We start from the raw sequence: 12,364 nt of genomic DNA on the forward strand, positions 1-12,364 counted from the left end.
TTTTATAGGATTACAGAGGCTTTGGTAGTGCAGCGAATGACAATAGATTACACTGCATGAGAAATCTTTTATTTTGTTACAATTGTGACCTCAGATAATGACACTGGGTTACAGGACCCTATGTCTTATCATACTAAGCTCAAGAATGCAATTAGATCCATCCATTTCCAATGAACTCAAAGACAGAACTTTCTCTTGACTTCAGTATTACTCATCCCTTTAATTTAAGACGCTTTTTCTTCTTGGATGGCACCTTAGGTCACTGGTTAAATTAACTTGGTTTTCATCAATTTTGTTTATACACACAAATGCCTACCTCAGTTTGTGAGGGCTGAAGGTCAGTTCCAGGTGTTTTGGGTCAGGTGGGAACTGCAGACAAAGCTTCTGTCGAGGAGCTCTATGGACAATTTACATTGTCTACCTGTCTGAAGGCAGTGCTACCAGCCTCTGCTTTTCAGAGAACTAAATTTACTTACTATATTTTCAACCTAAATAAAAGTGATTCAATCAAAAGAAAAAATGCTACATACCAAATACATAACAAAAGAAAGTAAGGTAATTTCATGCTGTGTAAAGATGGCAAGTAATATCATGAAATGTTTTTATAGACAAGTAATTTGTTGTGAAGTGGGGGAAAATACTTGTCTGCCTTCAACAAAGAGAAGCTGTGCTATAAACTGCATTTGAAATGGCATAGATGTCAGGTGTATATGACATTATATAAAAAGCTACCTTCATTACGGGTCTATTTAAAAAAATAATCACTCTCTCTAACATATAGAACCTGAGTGGATTGCATTTTGGTTTCAAACTGCATTAACTATACATTTTTTTCTTAGCGCTGATTCATCTCTGAATTATTTTCTACTCCATTAGATTTTACTTTCCATTCTTATTCCTTATGGATGCCATGGCACATTGAAGAGTATCCTTTTCATGCAGTTATCTGCTGCACAACTTCACTCCCATCAGCCACTCCTTTTATAGAATAGCTAAAATCTCTTATGTGCCTGGTATGTCTGTAACTTGAATAAAGGAATTAGAGTGAAGCTGAGGCTAAATTAGGCATTACCATGCATCAGAGCACTAGCAGGGGGAGAAACTGCAGGGGAAAAAGCCTATGGAATGGTTTATACTTAAGAAAATATGAAAAGTGTTTATGAAGATAAACCTACGTTTCTGAGGGATGATTACAGTTCTGGGCATCTCAGACTTGTGTGACCAGTTTGAGACACTTGAGACTCAATTTTTGGGGGCCCAGTTCTCTGCATCTCAAGTCAAATGCTGAAAGGCAGAAGTACTGAGAGCTGGAGAATAGTCCTGATAATTTGGTCCTCAGGGTAGTCTTTTCAGAATCGACTCCGTGATTACAATGCATAAGCCCTATCTTTCGAGTCTCATATAAAGTCACTTGCTCACTCTCAGTGTGGTATGGCACCTCTATAAGGAAAGGAAGTCAGTAAGATTTAAGTTGTTAAGTCACTTAAGGACATCTGTAATGCCTTTATGTGAAGAACACATGAATATTTAACAAGAGCATTTCTTTTTCAAGGTATGATACAGATGCAAAAGGATATCTTACTCACCAAGAATTTTTACAGAAACTGGGGATAGAGTTTGCACCCGCTGACACAGGGCTCAGCAAACACATCACGGAAGACAGCTATGCACATTTACAAATGCATTATAATAATCAACAAAAGAAACATTCAAAGCTGGAAGAGCAGCAGAAACAGCAAACTAAACCTCTGCATGTAAGAGAAATTAAAAAGCAGATCAAGTAAGTTATTTATGAGCTAGCATATAACTTTATGTGTTTGTATTTAGTTTGTTAAGATGACACTGTGTACAATAAAAATGTAATTTTACCATAAAAGGCTCTGAAAAGGAGTTTCAGAAGGTACTGGACCAACCTTATACATAGTGTTATTCCCTTGATTTGCTGGAGATAATTCTAGCTCAGTGTGCACTGAGACTTTTTTTCATAGATATTGTCCATGGCTTATTATTTCTTATTTTACAGACTTTATGGCAATATCTATACTGACAAATCAGAATGTCCAGAGGCATTCCCCGACACAGCCATCAATGCTGCTAGACTGCCAAAAGAGTCCTCATCATGCTCTGGCCTGTGTCAGCTAATGTTTTCCCTGATCGCTCCCAGCACTGTTTGGGAGCAAGAATGCTTCAAGGACGGTTCCTAATAGGCAGTTTGCAGGCAGCTGCACCTTTTCGGCGGCTAAGAAGGTTCACTAGCAGAGATGTGCCAGCTGGCCTCTGTGCCCGGAGCACTCCTGGGCCTGTTTATTGGTATCATCTCAGCTTGTGATTCCAGTCCTAACACTGCTGTCAGCTCAGACTGAGTGAGAAGAGCAAGTGCAGTTGTGCCGCCCTGCAGGCCTCTTCTTCTCAGACTACTTCAGGCAAGGTAAACTTAGACCTACCTGATTATGCTTAACAGGGGCTCTTCTTGCAGCTGGAATGGTTGGGCATATAGGACACTGTGGTCCAATAGCCTACCCTGTCCCTTGGATGAGGGCCAACTAGCAATCACAGTTGGTTTCACATCCCTCTAGCAGCCAGATAAATTGTTAGTAAATGGCTTTGTAGATTCAGCAAAAAACAGCCTTGACAAGGATGGACCTTGGCTCCATATGACAGAAATAAGCACCTTCTCTCCAAGCAAGAGGAGCCTCTGCCTCAAACAAAAATCAACACTTACAGAGTTAATAGGTCACTGCTCCTGAGAAGAGCGTTTGACAAACAAATGACAAAATGATATCCTTCTCAGACTGGAGTCTAATGATCCATGCTTGCCCTAGTGAGTCAGCAGTGATTAGCTGGCTACTGCTATTGGATTCCTGCACCTGCCAGTGGATTAAGGTAGCAGGAGAATCCTCTGCCCCAGTACAGTGCTGTTAAAACTTTATATTTCCAGGTTGTGGATAGACACCACCTGGATACTTATAATGTTTTCTGCTTGTGTTTTCACTCTTCTCCTGGACTGTTTTTATTTATTTATTTGGGAGTATAAACCCTCAGGAGCAAAAAAACATGTAAAAATATACCCTCAAGAGCACAGATTTCCTTTCTTTTGTGCTCAGAAAGTGTCTGGAAGTTGTAGGACCTAATAAATTATTATTGATAAGAATGATAATTCCCCATGACATTGTTGGTAAAGGTGATACACTCATAAACAAAGAAAAGCATCCTTGTCTTGCAGATAAAGAGGCAGCTTGGGAAATCATTAGACAAAAAACCCCGCAAAACACAGAGAAGCCTGTAAGCTAAGGCTTTTGCTTTTTACCTTGCTTTTTTAAATTCTGTTTTTCAGTATCCCAAATAGGCTGAAGGAATCAAAGGCAAAACTCTTTTCAGCAGCACAACTCTCCCACCTGCATTGCAGGCCTCTGGCATAAACTGCATTTATGGCACCCACAGGTATCAAGGAGTGTTCCACCTGTAAAAAACTGCATAATATACAACGGAGATGGTTAGGCAGCTGCTGTGTTGCAGGCATTGCTCATTACTGTCTGATCTGAAACTTAGGCCCTAACAGTCTTATACTGGGCTCTTCTGCTCCATTTCTTTTACCAGCCCATTATCTCTAGTCTTACACATGGACGAAGAGCTCTTTTGGTCAGGAACCTTCTACCTCTTTCCTGTTAGGTCAATGCCAAGTGTAAGGCAGCCCTGCCTCCAATGCTATAAATAAGAAGCAGCTCTGCAAGTAGGGAAGATGCTGTGCTGCAAGCAGAAATTATGCAGTGTGGCTCAAAGATGCAAATACTCATCCCGAAGCAGCTGGAGAGTAATTAAATCAATGGGGAAGACATGATGAGTAAAAATAAAATAGCCATGATGTGACATGCTGGCAGGTCCACATCATTTAGAATTATTTACTTTTCAGAACCTACCATAATAATGACTATGTATAGCACTATGTATATGGCAACTATGCACACAAATACATACATAGGAGCACAGAGCAATCGCTTAACTGCAATTTGGAGGAAAACAGAAATTGACAGACTGGATCAAGTATAACTGGATTCAGGTACCTGAATTGCAGGTAACCAGAGCCAGATGTTTCTCGTTGAGGTGGAGCGGCCTTCTATTAGATGGATGTGGAATATTCTGCCCCCTGCACTAGGGCCATCTCATCCTGGGCAATGACGGGGTTTGTTTAAGCCTGGGACTGGGACTTTTATACCCCTTTCAGAAACTATGTTTTAATTATTTGTTAGATTCTGGCTTTTCTTGATTTATATACATAAGACATCCAGTTCTGCCCTTAATCTATTGAAATTTCTGGCATCTGCAGCTTCCTCTGGGAATGAGTTCACAGCTTAATAGTTTGTGGTCTGCAAAAGTATGTCGTTATCAAATATTGCCACCTATCAGTTCCAGCTGAATGTTCTCATCTTGTCTCCCACACTTTCTCACCCACCTCCTGGCTGGTGGGAGCAGTCCTATGGTAGCAGTTCCTGTCTGGCTTTCTCTCTCAGAAAGCTGGAAGTGTAAAAGGAGTTTAATCCAGGCCTCTGAACTCCTCAGGTTTCACATAAGGCCCTGGAAAGCCATAAATAACTCTTAAGCCAGAGTCATTGTCTGACAGATGAAATCCGCCCACACGGTGGCTGTGAAAGCAGCGATCCAGCCAAGTGTCAGCCTTCCACTCCAGGACCACATAAGACAGCTGAGATACAGGAAGCACAGGTGAGCACGGTGCCCTGCTACCATAAAGGTCAGTGTAAGGAGATCTGCTCTTGGTCGGGAAAACGGATGCAGTGGCTGCAAAACCTAACTTTGGTGATCCATGTGGGTTTTAGCCTCCATTCTCAATGAGTGGGAAAATTGATTCCTTTCACCTGTCAGATTCGGACTGGGAGGAAGCAGTTGCCCGAGATGTAAATTTGCTGGTTATAGGACCCACTTCAGCAGCACTGGGAGCAGCACCCACTCCCCCTTCTGTGATCTTGCTTAAGCCCTCTTGTTTCTATTTGCGCAGTGGCTGCATCCAGCCTGTGTCCTTTCTTCTGGCTTTCTGCAAGGGCTGTGAAGCTCACCCTAACAGCTCTGGAGCAGTTTCAGTGCCCTGTGATTGCACACTGTGAGGCAGACAAAAGCTCTGGACATCTTACAATTCAAAACATACTGCTGTGCGCTCTTTTTTTTTCTTTTGCTTTTGTTGTAACTCACAGGAACAAATCGCCTAAATTAGAAACAGACATTGAACAGTGGCTCTCCAGCTCTTCAAGAAAAATGCAAAACAATTGCAAGAAAATATTATTTTTTGGCAACGTAGCTTGATCTATGGTTTTAATCCCCATTTTCTCCACACGCATATTTACTGCTGTGAGTGGAATAATTACTGCTTGGAAATCTTTTATCAGTCCAAAACTGTTGAATGCCTCAATTTTCCAAAAATATGAATCTCAAAAACTGTTTTGATTGTGCTCCAGCCTTTACTTTCATTAGGAAGATTTAAATGGAAGAGAATAGTGGTGATGAAGAGTGGCACTGCAAGTAATGTATAGTTGAAAAGGGTTCCAGAATTTTTCTGCAATGAGGGATACAAGGTGGACTATATTAGACCTTAAAAGCTTACCCTTGCAAGATGGAAGGAGCAGTGCTAAATAGTCTTCTGGGGCTGGAGGAGATCAATCTGCAGTGAAATCGCAAACTGCCTTCAGGATGATTTTGGCTTTTAGGCTGCTCTATCCTTCTTCCTAGGGCTGATTCTTTTGGTATCTTGCTAGGCCTCAGCACCCATCCTCCTCTGCCATTGCCCATTTGCAATCACTGGAAAGCTGTGGGTTTTAAGCTGTGGCATATTACAGTAACTCTAAAAAAAGCAAACACTCTGTCAGGAGATTTTAAATTTGTGTCACTGCTGGAAAGTCTATAAACTTCTAAACATAATACAAGTTAAAACCCAGAGATGTAATTAGCAGATGTTGGATCTCTAGGGTCTCATATCTAAGAGGAGGTTGAAGGAGTCTGAGCTGGTTAGTCGGTAATTAGAATCATGGAGATTCAAGAGAGTAAAGCCAACTTGAGTGCAACGCAAGAGCACTCTGACCGACGTGCACCCTCAGCAGCCTACTTCTATGCTCTTTCCAATACAAGTCTTGCTTTGAGTGTAAACCAAGTACCACATGGTAACAGAAGCAAATGTCAAAAAGAGGAAGGAATTAACTAGAAAAATGACACCTGAAAGTGAGAGAAAAGTTAATAGCTCTTTAGGGGTTTTTAGATACTCTAAAACACACTGGCAATATTGCAGTGTCTTTGAAAAGTTTCACATCATGCTTTGAAACCTATATACAGTGGCTAGATTAATCATAAGGAAGCTCAACTATTTTCTGGAATATTACAGGAGTAGGAGCTATCAAAGTGTTTAATGGCATGAAACCAAGCCAGGGTGAGAGGGCAATCCATGCAGCTACAGAGAGAAAGTTGAAGGAATATTGCACTCCCAAGGAAGCTTGAACTTTTGAAAGACACGGGTTTCATATGAGAATGCAGAAGGAGGAATTCTTTGAAGAATTTTTGGCTCATCTTAAAATAAAGGATCAGTCAAGTAGCTATGACATTTTGAGAGATTCCATTTTAAGGGATCAGATAGTGATTGGAATCAAAGATCCAAAGATACAGTAAAGATCCCAGTAAGGTAGGATCTGAAAAAAAAAAAAAAGAAAAAAAAAGATAGGAAAATGTGTTTAGTCTATCTAGGACAAAAAAAATTCTCAGATTCACATTATGTCCAGGAGTTTAGAAATTCTGCAGCAGCTATAGGAATACAGTTATTTTGCAAGACCTTGCGACTGGAAAAGCAAAAGCAAAAGAAAATACCTTCCATACCCCCAGATCTATGTGAAGATGCACAAACCAGCAATACAACAAAACACCACAGAGTAATTCTGTGCAAAAGCTGAAGAAGGATGCTGCAGACTAAGAATAAACACATATAAGTTGAAAACTGGTGCTCAGTGTTACCTCCAAGCATACTGTAAAAAATTTGGCTGAGTAATCTCTACATACAAAGAAAGACTATTGAAACTGAGGGTGTCTACCAAGAATCTAATTCCTACTAAAGGATTGTATGAACTTAAATTGAAAAGTGAAGATAAAAACAGTAGTTTAAGTTTATAGGCAGAAAGAGCTAATATTCAGTCTAATATAAGCCTAGCCCTGGGCTTGGTTAAAGCAATGAGTCTGATGAAAAAAACATAAACACAGGAGATCAGTACCCAGAAATCTTTAGTGTTAAAGATAAAGTAGATCCAGAATATAAAGCTGTGTTTTCACAGCAATGTGTGCTGGTAGGAACAATCCTCTGGTCGTGGAAGAGAAGCTTGTAAAGGAACTAGATTACGTAGGAGAAATGGTGGGAAGTTTAAAAGTGGAAGGGGCAGTTAGGAACAGGAAAATAAAAAAGCAAGTCACTGAGATTGTCCTTACCTCCAATGGGGTTAAGTATATGTTTCTTGACAGACACTGTCCTATACAAGATATTTTCAGGTAGAAGGACTGCATATGTTTTTTAAAATGTTAATAAATTTTTACACAAATTGCAAGTTCATATTCTTCTGCTGGATCCAAAGAAACTTCTTTGCATGACATGAGTTTAACATTGTGCATGTTTAGACCACAGTACAGGAGATTCTGCTTTCAAAGACTTCCTTTGGGCTTAAAGTTCATTCTTGAGTTTTCACGGGAAAGTCCATTTACTTGAAGCAACTGTGGCTACTTAAATAGATACTGAAGATGTTGAGTAGGGAGAAAACCAGTAGGGAATCTGAAAAATGGATCCAAGACGGCCTGAGAAGTAGGATTAGACAGAAATGCAAATGTAAGGGCAGAGAAATAATATAAAAGATTAACTGGACACAAGATAAAACAGAGTCATTACAACTATGCCATCCACAAAGATAATGAGGGTGTCCAGAGGCCTGTTAGCACGTGAGTGTTCCATGAGAGATCATATCACATGGGCAGTCTGTGAAAGTAGTTTTTGAGTTACTACACAAAATGAACGTACTAGGCTGTAAACCTGGGAAAAGAATTACCAAATCAAAGGCATTAGCAAAGACAACTCCTGGCCTTATGTATGTTGGCACTGGAAGAAAAAGTATTCAAAAGATGGTTTAGAGGCAGTATTATTGAAAAAATAATCAATAGAAGTGTGTGGCCTGTGTTTCTAGGGCGCTTGTCAACACCACAATTCAAGGCACAAACTGAGAGAGCAGAGCTCTGGCTCAGCTCTGTGATTGTAAGAAGTGTCACATACTTGTTTATTGATCTGTTATGATCAGAGCTGACACAAGTAACTTTGTAGGCAAAATAGAGACCAGATTCAAGAATATAAAAATAGTGTGACTTTTAGCAGTTTTTTTTTAAGGTAAAACCATTCAATTTGACAATAAAGTTTAAATCGGATAAATAATTACTGATCAAAGATACTTTCTAGAGCATTTGAGGAGTCTACTCTTGAAAACACAGAGAATGACATAACACCTGGAAGTACCACTAAAAAAAGAATTATCCTATTTGAGAAGAAAGTGGGCTGCGTTTGGAGAGGCTGTACAGATGACACAATGCAGGAAGTCATGAAGGTTACCACCTGTTGGATAGTGAGGGCATCTCATACCAAGTCCATATGACCAATTCAGATGAGAGTTTTCTGTGTTTGGCAGCACGCACTTCAGAGTTAACAGCAGTGGTGTCAATGTAGGTGTCAACCTGACATGCCTAACAGAGCGCAGGATACTCAGAAGGCTGCTGAAAAATGTGAAAGAAAAGACCACACCTTGATTCATCTGAACCTGTTGTAAGTATCTGACTCGGGCATTAGCCTGGAATTGCATTTGGATTTAATTTAGCCTCAGAACATGTTATGGCACACACTGATGCTCTGTTTGTTTGGTTATGGAGTCCCAGAAATTTTGCCTAGCAATGGTGCCTTGTTCAGAAGCTCAGACCTGAAATTATTTGTAAGGAATGAAGGATATCCAGATATCCTGAATACAATGGTGAGCTGAGTTAAAACTGTTAAAAGATGATTCAAGCAAAGCTTGTGAACCTGAGAAGTGATCCATACTTTCACTAAACTTGAGAGACATGTCATTGAAAAAGGGTTTCTTGCCAGCTGAAACTTGGTTAAGCAGAGACTCCCAGTGCTCCCAAATTAGTCCATATAACAGTGGAAGATATGATGGGTCTGAAACATGTAATAAATTGCTAACAACCCATGTAAGTCATATTATAATTCTGATTTTTTAAGGTAGGTGATGCTGTTTGCATAGACAACAGTGTTATCTGGACAATGAGAGCTGTGGGGAAATTACTCTTTGTTCATACGAAGTGCAAAGTCCAAAAGGACAGATTCTTAGGAGAAAAAATTGCCAAGGAAAACGTATTTTCTTGTAAAGGCTGTACTGAACTTACAGCTTCTTGAAAACAGGTGGAAAACCAAGGATTCTGCAATGCTTCAAGAGGAAAGACAGCACCAGTAACTGCAGCTGAGACCAGATGCCTCCGAGTAGATCTATGAGAGCTCTGAAAAGACTTAGTATTGCTAAAATGCATACAGAGTTTAGCATGTCCTATGTTAGCCTTATAACAACTGATTGCAATGGTATTCATATGAAGGAGACAGTGTAAGGCTCAGGTGCTGGCTGATTGACGGTGGCTTAACAAGGAGCAGAGAGAACTGGTCTGAGCTGTTAGATCCACAGACAGGCTCGGTGAGAGGCTGAGGCAATCGTGCTTGATTATGTGGGTTACACCATTGATCTGTGTTATCTCTGTAATAAACCTTTTATACTACAAATCCTGACTCTGTAAAGACTCAGCCTCCGCGTTCTGTACCCTAGGGCTGTCAGAAAGAACAATCCCAAAGTGAATGGTGTGTGGCTGTAGGTATTAGCCCAGATCCAAACTGGTTTTTTTGCCATAAGGATATCATCTTGTAAGTGCCAAATACACGTAGATAATTTAACGTATACTTCATAATCTGCATCAAGACACAATTCACAACTATTTTAACTTATGTTAACCTTAAGCAACTTTGCTAGTTGAAAACATGCAGTAAATAGAAGTTACTGTACCTGCTTTGTCCTCTTGAGGCAAAATACAGAGGCTTTTGTTGAATCGAGAGGCAGAGAGGGATATTGCTCGGGTTTCCAAAGTTTGATCAAAAGGACTCTGATGTCAGTGAAGTGACAAAATAAATTGGGAGAAAGAGTAAAGATTTTGAGGCCTGAATTTGTTCATGTGTAAGAACTGATAAATACCTCACAGAGGTTTTAAGGTGCTGATCCAAAGCCCACATCAGTCAGCAGAAGTTCTGCTCTTCTTCCTTTGGCCATGGGTCAGGCCCTGCACTACTCCAGGTTTTGCTCAGATCTAACACTTTTTGTTGAAATAGCTCCTCTTTACTATGTCAAAGTTTCGGGAGCCTCAAATTGCAGAAAGTATGCTGCCAAACCGTTATCGTTTTAACAGCTGTACTAAATATTTTGTAACTGAAATCAGGACAAGCTTTAACAGAGAGCACTGTGTTTTGTAGCTGCAGTTCTGAATGGGGAGAGTAGCCAGTTAATCACCCAAGGAGCATTTGTTTACAATGGAAGGCTTGAGCCATGCAATTCCATGTGCAAATTAAGTGGGGGGATGTTGGGTTTGAGGTTTGTTTGTGAACAATTTGGCAGTCTTTGAATAAATTATATGAACTTACCACACACAAATAAGCTCAAAATCTTTCTCTGACCCTCCACCCCTATTTTGTATATTTGTTTGTATCCTTTTTATCTGATTTAACAAAGGAGCTAAAATAAACATCTGCTCTCTTTCAGAGATAAATTTAGGGATTACTTCCAAGATTTCAATAAGGCCTTTCGTAAAGTGGATAAAAATAGAGATGGCTATGTGACCTACTCAGGATACTACAAGAATTCAACTATTACATTGACCATGATCAGTTCTGTAGTCTTCTAAACAGGTTTGTATGGTTATCTCCTGAGCACCTCTGTGGTCACACCCAGCAAAGCCTATAAGCTTCTACCTAGTGTTAAGCATACAAGAAGGTCTGTTAAAACTGGTGGAGATCCCAACATGCTTAAAACTGCATATAGGTGAAAAATCTTTTTAGGTAATTCTGCAGATAATGAGAGTGAAATGACTTCTTACATAAAAAGGTATGTTTTGAGTAGGTGTGTTTCTTTGCTAGTTTGTTTATTTATTTAATTTTAATTTAATAGAGCAAGTGTGTGAAACAGATACTGTTCAAAACAGAAACAAAATTAAATAATTTTATAAAATAGCAATAACTTTCAAAGATTCAGTGCTGCTGCCATGCAAAACTATGCTTTTAATTCTTTGTGTTAATATGTGTAAGACGAAAAATCTCTTCTGTAGAGGGTGAAAAAACACAAAGGACCTGCTCCAACATTAGGTAGGCTGGAGTTCTTTACACCAAACAGTCCCCCAAAGGTTGTATGCCTGGCAGCACTGCGTTTTGTTCTCCAGAGCCTGTGAGACTGGACTTTTTTTTTTTTAAATAAAATTAATAAAGTCTTTTCACAGTTCACCTTTAATTAGGTGATCAACTCTTTATGAATTGCAACCTTGATAGGAATCTGCTGCTTGTTTCTTTCTCAAAGACCTCTTGATGATAAACACCTCTATTCATTGTAATTTTGTGCAGATTATTCCTTTCTTGATCCAAAATAGTCTTTTCTAAATAATACAGAGTAGATTAGCATATGCATTTAGTTTTATTACTAAAATTTTAATGCCCACTTGGCAATTTATTTCTCTGCTGAAATGGTGTTGATTATTTCCTTTTCCACACACTGTCTCCAATATTGGAGCCAGCTTGACACGGGTAGTATGTGGGAGTGCTGTGCAGCTGCAAGATGCAAAATCAGGGCTCTTGAATATTTTTTTTTTTTTCTTACTAGCAGATATGGGGTCTATAGTTAATTTCTTTTCCAGCCTGTTTTATAAAGCTTCCTCTTTGTTTTACTGGCTCTCCCCATTAATTAGACATTCTTGTAACTGGATATTCTGGTGATTGGTAGCTGAGGCATTGGTCCCCAGTGATTTACTGTGGAAACAGATTATAAAAGTACATTACAGTAATTCAGTTTTAAACAAGAAAATCAGGGTTGTGTAGTGGGTCCATCTCCTCTGTCAAATCTTGGCTCTCTAGGGCTTGCTTTGACCATAATTCTAATAAAAAAGCTGAATGCAAGATTGAAAAAAGTCCAGCCTTTCCCCTGCAGCATAGGAATTGTCTACCTAATACATGGGTATAAAGAATCCATAGTTCTGATAATTGACTGTAAAATTATCA

General features: G+C 39.5%; 1 protein-coding gene across 1 annotated transcript in view; it reads left to right on the top strand.

Moving 5' to 3' along the window:
- The window catches only part of EFCAB6 (EF-hand calcium binding domain 6), a 117,604-nt gene that overhangs the window by 79,531 nt on the left and 25,709 nt on the right, over positions 1–12,364 (top strand). Inside the window, 1 exon segment of the mRNA XM_074157980.1 lies at positions 1,553–1,780. Within this exon segment, the coding sequence (XP_074014081.1) occupies positions 1,553–1,780 (228 nt within the window).

Source organism: Numenius arquata, chromosome 1, assembly GCF_964106895.1.
Source record: "Numenius arquata chromosome 1, bNumArq3.hap1.1, whole genome shotgun sequence".
Lineage (NCBI taxonomy): Eukaryota > Metazoa > Chordata > Aves > Charadriiformes > Scolopacidae > Numenius > Numenius arquata.